Source organism: Saccostrea echinata, unplaced genomic scaffold, assembly GCF_033153115.1.
Source record: "Saccostrea echinata isolate AGI-Se365-2 ecotype Australia unplaced genomic scaffold, CSIRO_AGI_Sech_v1 ptg000034l, whole genome shotgun sequence".
Taxonomy (NCBI): Eukaryota; Metazoa; Mollusca; class Bivalvia; order Ostreida; family Ostreidae; genus Saccostrea; species Saccostrea echinata.
In genome coordinates, this window is record NW_026889783.1 from 2,452,424 (window position 1) to 2,467,948 (window position 15,525).

At 32.8% G+C, this 15,525-nt stretch overlaps 1 protein-coding gene across 1 annotated transcript; it reads right to left on the reverse strand.

Annotated features, from left to right (window-relative positions):
• Window positions 1–3,072: 3,072 nt before the first annotated feature.
• LOC133199371 (uncharacterized) lies at window positions 3,073–13,874 on the reverse strand. The gene is made up of 4 exons (XM_061335179.1): window positions 12,793–13,874; window positions 4,377–4,637; window positions 3,818–3,991; window positions 3,073–3,685 (listed from the first exon to the last, which is right to left on the reverse strand). Exons 1-4 carry the CDS (start codon window positions 12,884–12,886, stop codon window positions 3,447–3,449), a joined length of 768 nt encoding a protein of 255 aa, XP_061191163.1. The 5' UTR covers window positions 12,887–13,874; the 3' UTR covers window positions 3,073–3,446.
• Window positions 13,875–15,525: the final 1,651 nt, after the last annotated feature.

Below are 15,525 nucleotides of genomic sequence, written 5' to 3' on the forward strand. Positions count from 1 at the left end.
AGTGAAAAACAACAAATTTCAGGTTAGCTTACTGGCCCCTTCCTTTCCAAGGGACACTTCCAAAACCTGCCAAGTGGTTCTCCCTAAAGTCCTTAACCTTTCACTAGTGTTACTTTGTTCTGGTAGCCAAAGATGCTTTCAATATGAATGCTTGAAATACGTGCCCCACCCATGGCACCACTTGGTGGTACCACTACAGCAACATTCTGATAGCGGGAAATGATAGTCCAAGGGACCCTCTACCTTGCCCCAATAATGATTTGAAGCACACTTCAAAGATAAGAGGTATAATAGCTGACCTTTAACCCGTATATTACAACACAAAGTGAAAAACAACAAATTTCAGGTTAGCTTACTGGCCCCTTCCTTTCCTAGGGACACTTCCAAAACCTGGCAAGTGGTTCTCCCTAAAGTCCTTAACCTTTCACTAGTGTTACTTTGTTCTAGTAGTCAAAGATGCTTTCAAAATGAATGCTTGAAATACGTACCCCACCCATGGCACCACTTGGTGGTACCACTACAGCAACATTCTGATAGCGGGAAATGATAGTCCTAGGGGCTCTCTACCTTGCCCCAGTAATGATTTGAAGCACACTTCAAAGATAAGGGGTATAACATCTGACTTTTAATCTGTATATCAATAGACAATGTGAAAAACAACAAAGTTCGGGTTACCTAACTGGCCTTTTCTAGTCATTGGAACCTGTCAAAAAGTTGACAAAGGATACTCCCTAAGGCCCTTAACTTTTTTCCAGTTTAGTGTTAGTTTGTTCTAGTGGTCAATGATGGTTGAAAAATGAAAGCATGAAAGATGTTCCCCACCGTTGGCACCACTTGGTGGTGCCGTTACAGCCTCAAACCGATTGCGGGAAAGATAGTCCTAGAAATCTTCTATCTTGCACAGTAATGATTTAAAGCACACTTATAAGATAAGAGGTATAATAGCTGCTTGAAATATGTAACCCGTCCTTGGCACCACTTGGTGGTACCACTTCAGCCTAAATTTTATGGCCGTATATAATAGCCCTGTGGACCCTTTTACCTTGAGCCAGTAATTGTTCGAAGCACACTTCAAGGATCATAACTTAAAATAGATTAAATTACCTTCAAACCCTTATCAATGTAAATTTTAGGAGTAAGCAAATTTCAGGTTAGCCTCTTGGCACCATCATGTTCCTGAGACCCGTAAAAGAGCCTAAAAGGGATTCTCCCGGAAGTACTTAACCTATCCAATGCTGTTTTATTCTTAAGCGGTCAAAGATGGTGACATTTTCTTCTTTTTGTTTGTTTGTTTGTTTGTTGTGAAACCGCATAATTTTCCTTATGCAGGTGAGCTTAACTGCCTCCAAGTGTTTGAATTATTAATTAATAATTAAGTGTTGCATTAATTATCTAATTATTAATTATAAATTGTCGAAAATGAGGCATTAAACAGTATTGCGTCAGAGTACTCTCAGTCCTTTGATGAATTTCCTTAGTGGCTGCTAGCTTCTACGGGCTTAATGGCTGCTGTTATTGGCTGCTAGCTTCAGTCTAGTTATTTCAAAGACTGCTTCATGATCCTGGGGTCAGGTGCCTAGGAAGAGTAAGCATATATTTTACATATACATTTGCATAATTAAATAGTCTTGATCTGCTTTTTGTGTGATCGATGCACAAGTATACTACATCAATGGTGTTAAAATGACTTCTTAGAATACTATAATCTGTTTTCGCCCTTAATGGTAAAGATACTGAACAGTAATCCTAGTCAGATAAGCAATAAACAGACTTCTGAAAACATCCGACATAGGATCAGGTGTCAAGGAGGAGTAAGTATCCCTTATCAACCAAAAAACGTAAGTCCTTTGTCTTGATCTGGTACACTGAGTAATCCGTAAACAATTAAGTATGAAAGTAATGGCCGGGCAATCTGTATTAAATATGTCAATCAACATTCGGCCTTACCACAGACTGTATTTGCACACAAAATAAATGAATCGACCATAGAATTTGCGAAATACTGACTTTTAATAAGATTGTTGAAACCCTTGTAACCATAAACTTATTTTTCAGTAGCTTTCTTCAGTTTAGAAGCTGTTCAAACATAGAACATGCTCTTGCGTATCGAAACAATTGGGAGACATAAACACCAAACGCTGGTGAAAAATGGCCTTTACTATATAAATAAGGGAAGTTAACAATGGAAAAGTTTAAGTCATCACGTTTATCATAAAGTTTAGTTATTAGTTTTCCGTCAATGTCTTTCTCTAGTAAAATATCTATTGGTTTATTTCTATGAGACTAAGAACACGAATAAAACACATTTAAATACATGATTATGTGTGTTTATCTTTAAATTTGATGTAGTGTTACCATGGATTTAAAAAAGTTCGAAGTTAAATAATAAATTTCTTCAGACTATTCCTGCTTCAGTTTGATTCCTTCTACGCAGACTTGAGACAGCTATGAAAAGATCAAGATATATAATCCGATTAATTGGTTATCTTTTGATTAAATTCGTGCCATGGACATTGAAAAATAAGATACTAGTATCTTCCACATTATTTCAAAATTTTGTCTCATTGCAAGAAAATTATGTTTATATTGAGAAAACATCAAGATAACGTCATTCTAAAGTAAATTTTGATAAGCAGTGTTGCCAAGGTTACCAAAACAATAAAATAATCTGTAGTAAATTTTATAATACCGTTTGTCTGACTAGTTTCAAAGATATGAATAAAATCTACTTTAAACGTAGGCTACATCAAGATCTGAGCGCAGTGAAAAGTGTTAGTACTGTTAATATAAATAGATTGTGACATCTAATTAAAAAGTCGATACATATAGACGTCAGCATCAGCAATAAAGAAGTTTTATGTCAATGTTTTTTTTTTTAAATAAAAATTATCATTCAAAACATATTTCTAAAAAAAAATTAAATTGCTTAAAATTAATTATGAAGTTGATTTTTCTATCTGAAATAATGAAAGAAGAATGTTGTCCTTTTAAAGAATATCGGAAAAATCAAGCAAGAACTACTAAAAGTCTCCTTGACAGTTAAACGTATTGAAATTAAGACAACACAGCGAGTAAACATGAATTTCACAATTTTCAACATAAATCAACAAATTCACATTGACATTGAAAGATCTTAATACATTCCATGTATTTAAGCTATATAAAGTGCAAAAAAACTGCACAACTGAACATTGTTTTTAATATGCAAAATTGCAATATCACTGGATAGAGTACTCTAACATTAACTTGCTGTAACATCGTATCACATATCACATCATAACGTAATAGTACATTCATTGAGATAGTTTCTTAGCATATGATGATATAAACTATAATGGCTAAACAAAAAGCAAAGCCAATGCAAAGTGAATTATTCAACAATATAGTTTTCCCTTAAATAAATTTCCTTTGTATATATTCTTCAAATTTTTCCTTCCCAAATAAGTTTAGGGCTTCTGACAGACAAAGTAATAATTACTATTATGGCACTCATAGTGTATAAAAAGTCCGTTGGGGTCATAGGTTGGAATGTGAATGCAATTTTCTGCCGTGTTATTCCTTGGATAGCCACCTGACCAAAAGGTCGAAGGAACTGGACTTCCATCCTTGAACCGAAAGTCCATTTCTTGATTTTCGTCATTTCCATCAATCAGAAAGGATGGTTGCCATCCTGTAGGCGTATTAGCTGAAAAATGAACTTAACGCTGTCAAACGTTGTGAAAGATTTTGAGTACTTCAAAAGTTCCAATTAATACAATAAAATAATCAAAGAAACGGTTACTATTCAAATTTGTCATGATTTCTTTCAATCTAGTACCAAAATTGGGGTATGACAACACGGCACTTCTCTTGGCAACTGTATCTATGGTAACCAATGAACCGCCATATGCACCACACACTTGCTGTGCTGTCGTTCTGTTGCCCTTTACGTCTGACCTCCAGAAACACAGATTGGCAGGGCGGTCAAACAGAAAAGGAGCACCACATTCCGCTAAAATACAGAGGTTAGTCTTTATAGACATAGTTATATTGAAAAAAAAATTACAATTACTTTGTGTCTTTTTGGCTGTTGATTTGAATAATAAAGATAAACCAACTTGCTAAATATCATAAGCCCAGGTCAAAAGATAAATATTAACTTATGGCCCAAAAAGATTGTCTTATCTACCCTTTGACTGTAAGGCAAAAAGGGAGATCATTTCTTTTAAGTTATACACACCAACATGCTAAGTTTAAAGAAAACTTCACGGTAAGAGACATATAAAAAGTTGTCAGACAGACAGAAGGACAGTCTTTGATCAATTTTGTATGAACTTTAGCAACAGGTGAGCATAAAACTGTAGGCTATATTTCTACGAAGTATTGTAGCATCATACGTGGATTTTGGAAGCCATAGGCTAAGAATCCAGAGGAATTTCGAACGGTCATGGAGTCCAGTTTTTCATCTTGTGCAATGCAGGTGGCGCTGGTTTCTTTGTAAAAATGAGACAGACAGCGTGTATCCGCTGTGCACTCTAACGCACACTGCATCCTACTGACAGGTGCCCGCATCCATAAGTACGTGTCATCCTTTACTTTATCGTTGAGACTCACATCTGTGATCCACAAACCCTCAATTCCTCCAGGCGGAACTATCCCTATAACGAATAGTCATTGTTAAAGTTTCAATTAACTTATAAACTATCATTTGTAATTTCTGAAGATGACTGTGTTTAACTGAGTGTTGACAAAGGAGGTAATTCAAATTTGGGTCCTATATTTTCCTTTTTTTCTTTAAATTTTTTTCAATATTCAGCATCCTGTTTAGTCTTTTAAAAGAAGAGTTTCGTTTGCTGAACAATAAAGATAACCTGCACAGTCTTAAAAAATAAATTGATACTAAAATAGCCCACTTTAGAAATATATTATCATAAAATGTCTGTAGTCAAAATACACCTTCAAATTGCAGTTGGGAGTATCATGTGCTTATGATAGACTTACTAAGAGCACTATCCTTAGCAACTGGGGATGTCAACGAGTATTCCAGTACTCGACTATCGCTCTGTCGTACCGATAGTCGACTTAATCATTTTTACTCAGTTAAAAATGTGCAACTTAATAGAAATTTTATATTCAAGTTGATAAAATAAGAAAATAGTTCAGCTTTACTGCCCAAGAGTAGACTCTCCCATGATCATATGATTATGTATCAAATTATGAATGAAAACATATTTGTGCATACATTTAATGTCAATTAATTTCAGATCTGAATTTGTTGTTTGTACAAAATTCCTTAATTAAACCTCAGGGCAAGCTTTTTATGTTCTAAAATTTACCCTTTTAATTGATTTAGAATTAAATGTATTCGATGGCATCAAGTGATAAAAATCGATCACATGCACACATATTAGGGTTATGAGAAAAAAAGGTCAGGCCACCAGAGATTTTGATTAAGCGTATTTAGATAAAATGAACGGTATTTTTCAGTCAGATAATCAGATAACAATTGTACATTCGTACAGATATTTATTATTTCAATGAATTCAATGTACGAAGCAATTTCAGTAGAAAGGGGGGGGGGGGTTAACAACCTAAGAGTTGTCAAGATCCCAGTCGTCCCTCAAGGTTAAAATCTATATTTCAAAACTCTATTGCACATCTACAAGACACTTCCAATCATATTCCAAAATATGAATGGGCTACTGCAAAAAATGTAAGAGGGGTTCAGGGAACCAGGATTGTGTAGGAAAAGAAAAGTGTTGGGGTTTTTTTTTTACCCCCAGTCGCCCCAAGGATGAAAATCGAAATTCTTAAATCTTATTGCACATCACAGGACACACCAATCACATTCCAATATATGAATGGGCTACAGCAAAAGATGTAAAAGGAATTCAGGGAACCAATTTTTTTTAAAAGAAAAAAAACGTCATTTTGACCCCCATTTGACCCTCGGGGTGAAAAAAAAAATTGCACATGTTCAGGGCACCACCAATCATATTCCAAAAGATGAATACGCTACTCCTTAAAATGTAAGAGTAGTTTGAGGAAGAAGATTCAGTGTGACAGACGGACCTGGATAATAACAATGTACCCGAACTTTCTTTAGAAAGTGCGGGTATAAATATGATTTGGCTAAGAGGAGTTCTGGAAATCAAGGGCCCGAATTACAAAAGAACTTGTGACTAAGACCAAAATATAATTTTGCGAATAACTATCTTCTTTAGAATAATTTATAAATGGTTTCTAAAACAATTCTGAAAAATATATTTATGCAAGCAAATTTTCATAGAAATGAAATGAAAATTTCAAAATTTTATTGCACACCAGGACATCAGCAATCATTGTCCAAAAGATGACTTGGCTAAAGGGTAGAATGTAAGAGGAGTTCTGAGATCCAGGATTTTTCTGTAAAAAAAGTCGTTTTTCGAACTCCCCATTTGACCCCTGGGTGAAAATGAAAATTCCAAAACCTTCTTGCACATCTACAGGACACCAACAACCATCTTCCAAAAGACGATTTGGCTACAGCGTAAAATGTATAAGTGGTTCTGGGAACCAAGGTTTTGTAGAAAACGTTATTTTCGACCCCATTGGTTCCCAGAGTGAACATGTAAACTCCGAAACCTTATTGCACACCAATCATCTTTCCGACTACTGCCTAAATTTGAGAACTAGGTTTTTGTATTGAGTAAATATATCATATTGTAAGCAGGGTTTGAGGAAGAAGAAATTGTGACAGACGGACGGACGGACAAACAAGGGTAACAATAAAAAAATAACCGAACTTTCTTTAGAAAGTACAGGTATAAAAATCTGAGCACTAAGCTTACATTTTATTTCCGGCAAATAATGTTATTAAAATATCTTCTCTTTCATAAGATCTTTTAGAATATACAAGTCAAACTTGTACTATATATAATTGTTATTACAGGCCTACTAAACGCCAAATAATAATTACCAGTACTTACACTCTAGCTATAATTAGAGGTATACTAACACTAACATTATATACCATCAAGGTCAATTTATTTACCCAAACCAAAATATTGGTACATGGGATACATTAATAACATACATACATTTTATACAAATTGGTCAGAGGCACACATACAATACAAAAGATTACAGAAAATGAGTAAATATGAAAAAGAAAAAAAAGGGAGGAAATATATCAAGGAGGACAGACAGCATCATAAAGTTTTAAAATAAACATAGTTTTTTCAGGATTTTTTTCATTTTGAGTTAACATTCTAGGATATAATGAAATTCGTCAGCAATTGAGAAGTATTACAGAGTGTACAGATTCTTCCGCAAAGTGGTATACCATACCATCTTCCATTGTCTACTGGGAGACGATAATTTGCAGAGCGAAATTTTAAAAGTACATCTCTTTTGAGAGATAACTTATAGATATATTTTTCAAATCCAAAGTTCTTCTTGAAGATTTTGTCAATGTTTCCTTTTGATGAATTATTTACATCACTGAACCATTTTTTTTAATAAACTGATCTTGAAATATTTCTTGTACAATCGTGGTTATCGATTTATAATTTATATACCATACATTTTATAAACAACACATATTGCAGATTTTCTGTATACTATATAACCAGGGTTTGTTAAATTTCTATCACAATACAGTTTAAACATATTTGTATAATATATTTTCAATTTTTTGCGGGCCTGAAAAAGGCTTTGACCAGTATGAAATCATTCGACAGTATACAGATATATAAAAAAGGAAAACGACCTGTTACACTATAGACCATGTACGCTGGCGTAGAACTTTTCAAAATAAATACATGCTGTACATGCAATCACTATATTCATTGTTAGTCAGACTGTAATTACAGTATTAATATAGTAATTTATGCATCTTTATTTTGAACCAATTATTCGCAATATAAAAGATATAATGTATATTCCAACACTTGGACGTCAACTTTTAGAGTTGAATGACGCAACTTTGACCTTACAAAATCAGCCCCAATTCTGTGCGTTACATCTATATAATAACGAATTGAGGTATACTAACGCAACATAATTACTGTAAAGTTGCATATAAGTTCTGTCTGCTTATTATAAGAGGCATTCTTGTACATTTAATTATGAAAGATTTAGATTGTTCAAATCAATTAGTATTATGTCATTTTTATAGAAAATTAGTAAAATATCATTCTTATTAAAAGCATCCAACGCTATGTAAGTATTATCAGTCAGAGATATGCTGACATTATAAATTTTCGATATCAGATGCACATACCAACACCACATATTCTAAAGAATGGCATACTGCTACAGCATCATCATAATTAGGGACACACTCTTAGTTTATAATTACAGTATATAATTATTAACAAAGTATCCTGGTACTGTATATTCTTACATGCTAAATTATGGTATATACATATAAGTAAAGAAGAAGAAAGAGAGAATTATATATACATGTATTACATTGAAATGTCAAGTGAAATGAATTTCATATCCAACTTAAACGCTTTGACGTTTCTGTTCATTGCAACCCCCCCCCCCCCCCCCGATTTTCCGTTTTCCTTTTGCCACTATTAGTTTTTCTTTATTGAAATTCAAATGTGAATATATGTCTAAACAATTTAAATTTACCGTTAAATCATGAATAAATTAATTTACCATTTTCAGAGTTGCCAACCCTTACGATTTAGGCGTTAAGCTTACGGTTTGATCGTCTAAAATACGCCTTATAATTTATCTATTTATCCTTAACGATTTCCGTTTCTGTCCGTCAAAATACCGGCATTTTCATCATCTGCCTGCCTTTAGTTTTCACTATTCAAGTAAGAAAGTCATATTCCTTATAACGCTTTCTTGTATTGTCATTTACCATTTCTGTACTTTCTTATGATGTCAAACATTGTAACATATACAAAATAGAAAAATATTGAGCGACTGGGGGTCTAAATGTCCCGTGGATCTATTCTTACGATTTGTTTTTGTTTTATGTTGTTGACAGCTCTGTATTTTACCCAATCTAGTACTGATACATTACTTATACAGTTGATAATATGTTGTCTCTTTAAAATCATCTTAGTTCATATTCTCATGAACAATAACCCAGAAGGCACATTTAAGGATATCCACTCCTCAGCCAGGAACGATAACTCTTAAAATTATTATTTAATTTAAAATGTCTCAAAATGAAGTTTGAAATTGAAATCTTTGAAAATAGTTGGAATACAAGTAAAGTTTTGCATTTCAGTTTTAAAGTTCATGAGGATAGAAACTTGTTAGAACGAGGAAATATGCCTGGATGAAAGTATCAGGTCATATTTCACGAATTTTCAAAATGAAACAATATATTTTTTTAAATGTCTGCATGATTTTAGAACTGGGACAGACAACAAATGTATATATTTCCAAAGATCGTAAGTCGATACATGGCTTTATCACAAGGCGGGATAATATCTTTGAATAATAATACATGTAGTTTAAATAGTTAGAGCAATAGCTAATATACTTTCTGGTGTACATTTCAGTTCACAGGCCTTTGGATCGCTTATTCCTACTTTCAAAAAATGGATATAAGAGAGATATATTTTTAATACCCCAAGTTTTGTCAGTCGAATTGAAGCGATTCCAAAAACCTGTGCTGTAAATATTATATAACAGAGAACAATGAATACATGTACTCTACTGAATCAATGTGTGAAACTGAAGATTTTTTTTATGTAAGTATTAAACAAGTTCACTCTATTTATTAAGAAGTGTAATTAAAAAAAATAAAAAGGTCCTCAGCTCGCAATCTCTTCTTGGAAAAAAACTACACTGTAGATAACAGTATTAAAATGCTGCTTTGAACACTGAAATGCGGTACATGTATGTTTACAATACATCAAGTTTCTCCACCAATCTTTTTCATCTCTCCATTCTAATAGATTTTTTTTCTTCAGGATTTGCGTTGTTTGACAGACCGGGTACTAGTTATCCACATACCTGCAATTATCTCACGTTTCTGAAGTTAACGTGTAAACACGTTCTAATTCATGTGAATATTTCAATAAGTGTGGGTGTTGTAGAAATATTGCGGAAATAGCTACTGTCTTCATTAGAATTATGCAATTAAATATCATCATTTTTATCGTCTGATGTTTCCTTAATCGCTCGTTTCCTTTTCTTATCGAATCTGTCCACCTCTCATGTCGAGAACATAACAACGCCTTCAGTTAGAAGATATATTTGATATAATTGTTGCTAGAAACTTTTCACAAATCATGGGTAGGATTTTCTTTCTTTTTTGCTCAGCACCATATTGCCTAGGTAACGCTTAAAAATCTTATGAGATTAATAAAATGAACTGTGTCAGTATGTCTCAAATGTACGTCAACAACTAAGTGACTTACAGTATGTCACTGTTCAGCTGTTTAGAAAAGTTTATTCAGAACCTCTAACTTCAAAATTATTTTTTACAATTCAATTTTTATGACATATTTGAATTAAACAATGCAAATTATAAAATATTCAATTTAAAAACTGCTCAAAAATTGTAAAGAAACAAGATTTATGGGGTACTATTTCTTGTGGTGGACGGATATGTAGACGAAAATTCTTCAAGTCTATACATTTGAACTTTAGCCCTACATATTTTTACTTGGAGAATTTTTTTCGCTATTACTTGCTTGAAATATTAAATATAGGTTTCAATTAATGTTTTTACAACAAATTTTACACATTCATTCAACAGACTTTGCCAAAAAATGAAGATATATTTAAGAAGTCAAGATAAAATTCACATTTTTTTTTCTCCTGAAAATCACATATTTTGACCAATATCTCCTAATTTACACAATATACCCAAACTTTTTCTTTCAGTATTTTAAATTACACGAAACATTCAACCGATCAGCACTAAAGTCATAAAAAAGCTTGATAACAAGAAAATACTCTGTTGCCTATCTAGATTTTTAATACCCCAAATTTGATTTCTTTTTTTTTTAGCGCAAAAAAGGTCACACAATACTGTACGCGCATTAATTTGAAGGATTTTTTTCAATAATGTATAGTAAACTACATGTATTAATTTCACATAACTCAAGATTATATTTATTGCCATGATTATATTTGGTAAATATGATAAAGGTTAAAGTGATTGACCTAAAAGTTACAATTTAAGGTTAAAATATACTTTTGCTCAATGAGATGCACATTGACCCAGAATTTTGAGTCACTGGCATGCTTAAAAAATATACTTCTCATTAAATCCTTAATATAACTCATATCACGAGTGACATACCTTATAAAATACTCTCGAAAAAATCTCTACATTCCCAAAATTATTGTGTTTACTATACAATATAATAATAAATAATCTTATCAAACAAGGAGAATGATGAAATCCGGAATAGTGTTGGAGAAAATGTAAAGAAAGACATTAGGAGTATATTACCTGTTGACAATTAAACATTAAGGACATACGCAACGTAGTTTGAACTTTATTGTCTTTTTCCCTAGCTGGAGTTGAGGAGTACCAATACGAAAAGGAACTTGTGCTACATTTTAATGAGTATATATGCCGTTGTAAACATCTTCTAAAACAAGTTTGGATAAACAAAACATCTAGAATATATGTTTATTAATTTTTGTATATTTTTCTTTGAATTATACATGAATTTTCAACTATTGATATCTTTTCAAAAACCCTGGTAATGCATGCTGATTTTTTGTCTACGAACATCTGATGGCACTGTAATCTTACATTAAGAATATCTTGAAAAATTATCAGTAGGTAAGGTACGTTGACTATGTCCTAAAGAAAGACAAAAACAACAAGCACAAGTGTACTTTGAAAAATGTCCATGTTTTTATACACGATTTCTGTATTTTTTTAAAACTAAAAAGTTTTATGTAAACATTTCAGTATTTATTTTACAATATATTGACAGATTTTCTTCTCGGTTACATTAGACACGTGTGTAAGGATAAGGGGATTTGATTCCTTTGAATAAATGGATCGTTTGTCCCAAGTCTGCAAGAAGCCAAATTTAACGTATTTGCAGATCGTTTTTATGAGGATTTAATTATCACTAGTCTTGAAATAAAACATGTTAAATAAAAAAAATATTCAAAGTAACATTTTTTTTTTACATAATTATGATATAAATGTAAACATCAGAGATGATTTCTGCATGCAATTAAAAAGAATCGATTTTATGTTGTTTTTTTTAAAGCTTTAACAATAAGATGATACTTCTTATTTTTTGTATGTTTTCTGTTAATCGCAGGTGATAAGCATCTCTGAAATTTAAAATATATGGAATATCTATTCGAGTACATGGCCATTTCTGCAATGACCAGGCAAAAGTTTGTAATTCAAAAAATGATGCTCATTAATCTTTGTGTTCTTTGGAGATTGAATGAAGGACAGACGATACAAACAAACTTTCTTCAAAAATCATGAAAATAACAACCAAATCCATTTTTATATCAGTAAAATGAATAAGTTTAGTCGCATAGATTTTAATATTTCATTCAAAATTTCACAATAATGTCCTAGAAAATGATAAAAAGTTGTGTAGATTTTTAAGGGTAACAGCAATAAGGAATTTTCAACATCGTAGAAAGTTCTCAATTATATAATTTATAATACAATTAATATTTGAGACATTTGATATTAGCATCATTTACAACCAAAATAAGTCCATAAATATATATCAATCCAGGCATCCACTTTTTGAATTACTTTTCCTTAACACATGACAAAAGTAAAATATGAAAAATACGTTGTTGGTTTATGAAAATTATCTTGACCTTTTTGTAATAGGAAGTGATGATATAACTTACCTATCACAACCTTATTGAATTCCAGAGAAAGAAGAAAAACAACAATTTCATTCACCGTCCACTTCAAGAGGTTGTTCTTTTGTCTCGCAGTCATTTCTTGGACGACTCGGTATTCATAAAGCTCAGGTCTTCAGAAAAATCTCGTACTCAATACCTGCAATCAAGGATGCATCGTCATATTATACCCCCTTGATCGATAACAGTTAGAAAGTTATTTTTCTCAAGGACTTCAAAAGGTATCAATTATATTAAGCTACAGAAATCTTAGGTCTTTTCATAATCTAAGTGATGCCAGCAGGATAATCGCGTGAATACTTTTTTCAGATATATTTAACACGTAATTTGGATAATTTGGCTGCAGTATTCGGTGACGGGTCGTGTAAAACTATTTAACAGAATAAAGAAACAGAACAGCAGGACGGTATTTATCTAACTGTAGGCCAGCGGCTTCTCGGAAATTCATAATTACAGATAAAGTGATAGAGCACTACTGATCAACCCAGATAATGGTTCATTTTCATTAAGCACCTTGACAATCATAACTCTACCATTCTTCTCTGTCAGAAAAAATGGCCCAGTTCGAAAGAGGCAGAGTGTTTTTACATAGTCGTTTCCTTTAATGTCGAAACTCTAACCTTCTCTGTGACATTTTTGTTTGGGTGCTGTAAAGCAGTAAATGCTTTCCTAATTACGATATTCAAAGATTTCAGCTTTACAGTCTATTTAACGATTAGAAAAAATGACGCACGGATTGTTGGTCTTTATTAGATTCCAAAATACGGCATGAATTCAGGTTCAAAGAACTGGGCACGCTCCTTTTATCGAAAGTCTCATTACTTTCGGCACATTATGGAATATTGCTGCAAGCCAATTTTCACCCGAATCGTCTTATCTATATTCAATATTTGATACAAAATAGTTGAAAAGATGCTTTGGAAGCTATTAAATTGTTTTCTGTTGGCCTGAAAATGTTGAAGACACTTGGAGTGCCGTCCATTCCAGATTCACTCAATCAGAGAGTCAGATAATCCCGTCCTTTTGAGCACGCGACGATCATCCAACCTTCTCTAAAAGATAACGCAACGAAGAGGCCATTAGACTTTCTACGACCCATGTGTTTCTTAGTTAATATTACTTGTTTTGATGGCAATTTCTCGCTAATAAAAATATATATCTATTTATTTCCTAGATAATTTACACTTACAGGACCAAGGTAAAGAAGGACAAAAAATTCAATCTAATTCTCATCTTTATTATGTAACTAAAACCCTCTTTAATGCGGTCATACAAAAGAGACCGGTTGCAGTTGGGATTCTTTACCTGTACATTAAGACTGAAAGTCAGTCTTGGTCAAACTAAACGAAGTCCTGCTTTTACTTTCGTGTTTGATTTGTTTCACAAGGCTTCTTTTACAATTCTGAAAAAGAAAAAGAAAACATCAACTAAATTCAATTAAGAAATAGGAACAAATATAGCCTTTTGTATACACTACAGACAAGTGTAAGGATTTTCAAAGACCAATCTTTGGATTAAATATTCCTGTTGTTCTTGCATTGTATGTAGTTTACTTAGCAAAGCGATCATACATCTGTTGGCAACTGCAGAAAGACGACTCGCTGAAGATGACTCTGCGAAGCAACAGGTGCAAGCACAAAACTAAAGTTTGAAACTGCAATAAAAATGAATTACAAATTCTTAGTAAATTTGGTATGTAAATCTCATTTTGTCCCTAATGTTCACTATAACGTTATTATAATTTTCATCATCTGCCTTCCGAGAATATTATCAGATGTTTTAAAAGATTTTCTTCCTTATTTGCAATCTTTGCATATTCCTCCGCGGGCCAACAAAACACCATTAACTTTGGAGACTAGAGAACTATCACAAGATGTGTGCATTCAGTTTTGTGTATCAGGAAAACAAATCGGAGACAAGAACTATCAAATGAAGAATTTGTTCAAGGATTCCATTGTGCCGGAGAAGAAAACTTGACAGAAGCGAAAGACTTCAAGTGAACCAATTAACGGTAACATATTGGTATAACGTATTATCAGTATGTTAAGTAAAACTTTGTATGTAAATTACTGTTTCTTGTAGGAAATAAAACAAATAATAACGACTTGAGACCAGGAATTTAGAATGTATAATAGATATTTAGCCCTGAGTTAGAGGTAATACACCTACATAAACCTATTAAACTAACATACCATTGCGCCTTTAATTGACTGCTAGGTATGGTGCAAAGACTTGATTGCGACTACAAGACATCCGTGCTTCTTAATATCGAACCATTTATTTCAAAACAAAGCACTTTTTAGTGTATTTTCTGTGCATGAGTCAGTAAGCAATGAACGGTGTCAAATATTTTGATTTCTTTTTTATGCTTAGGGTCCATAGATTGAGAACATTGTTGATACAGCGTGGAAAATCAAAGGAGAAAATAACACCTAGATTTAGGTTTATTTTTATGCTCATAATGAGGGAACTTGCAGCAGACCTGTAGCTCGCTGGTCTTCAAAAAATTAAGATGGACGACCGGAGAGCTACAGTGCTATCCATTGAAAAAAAACGTGTATATTTATTGCGCACAAAAAGTGCGCAGTTTTCTCTATCAATTTCTCCGTTTAAACTGCCATCTCAAAATATTAATAACCGTGTGTTCCTAGCATATTCTTTTACTACTTCCACAACAAAACATTCCCCAAAAAACCGCCGCCCATAGCCCTCCATGGC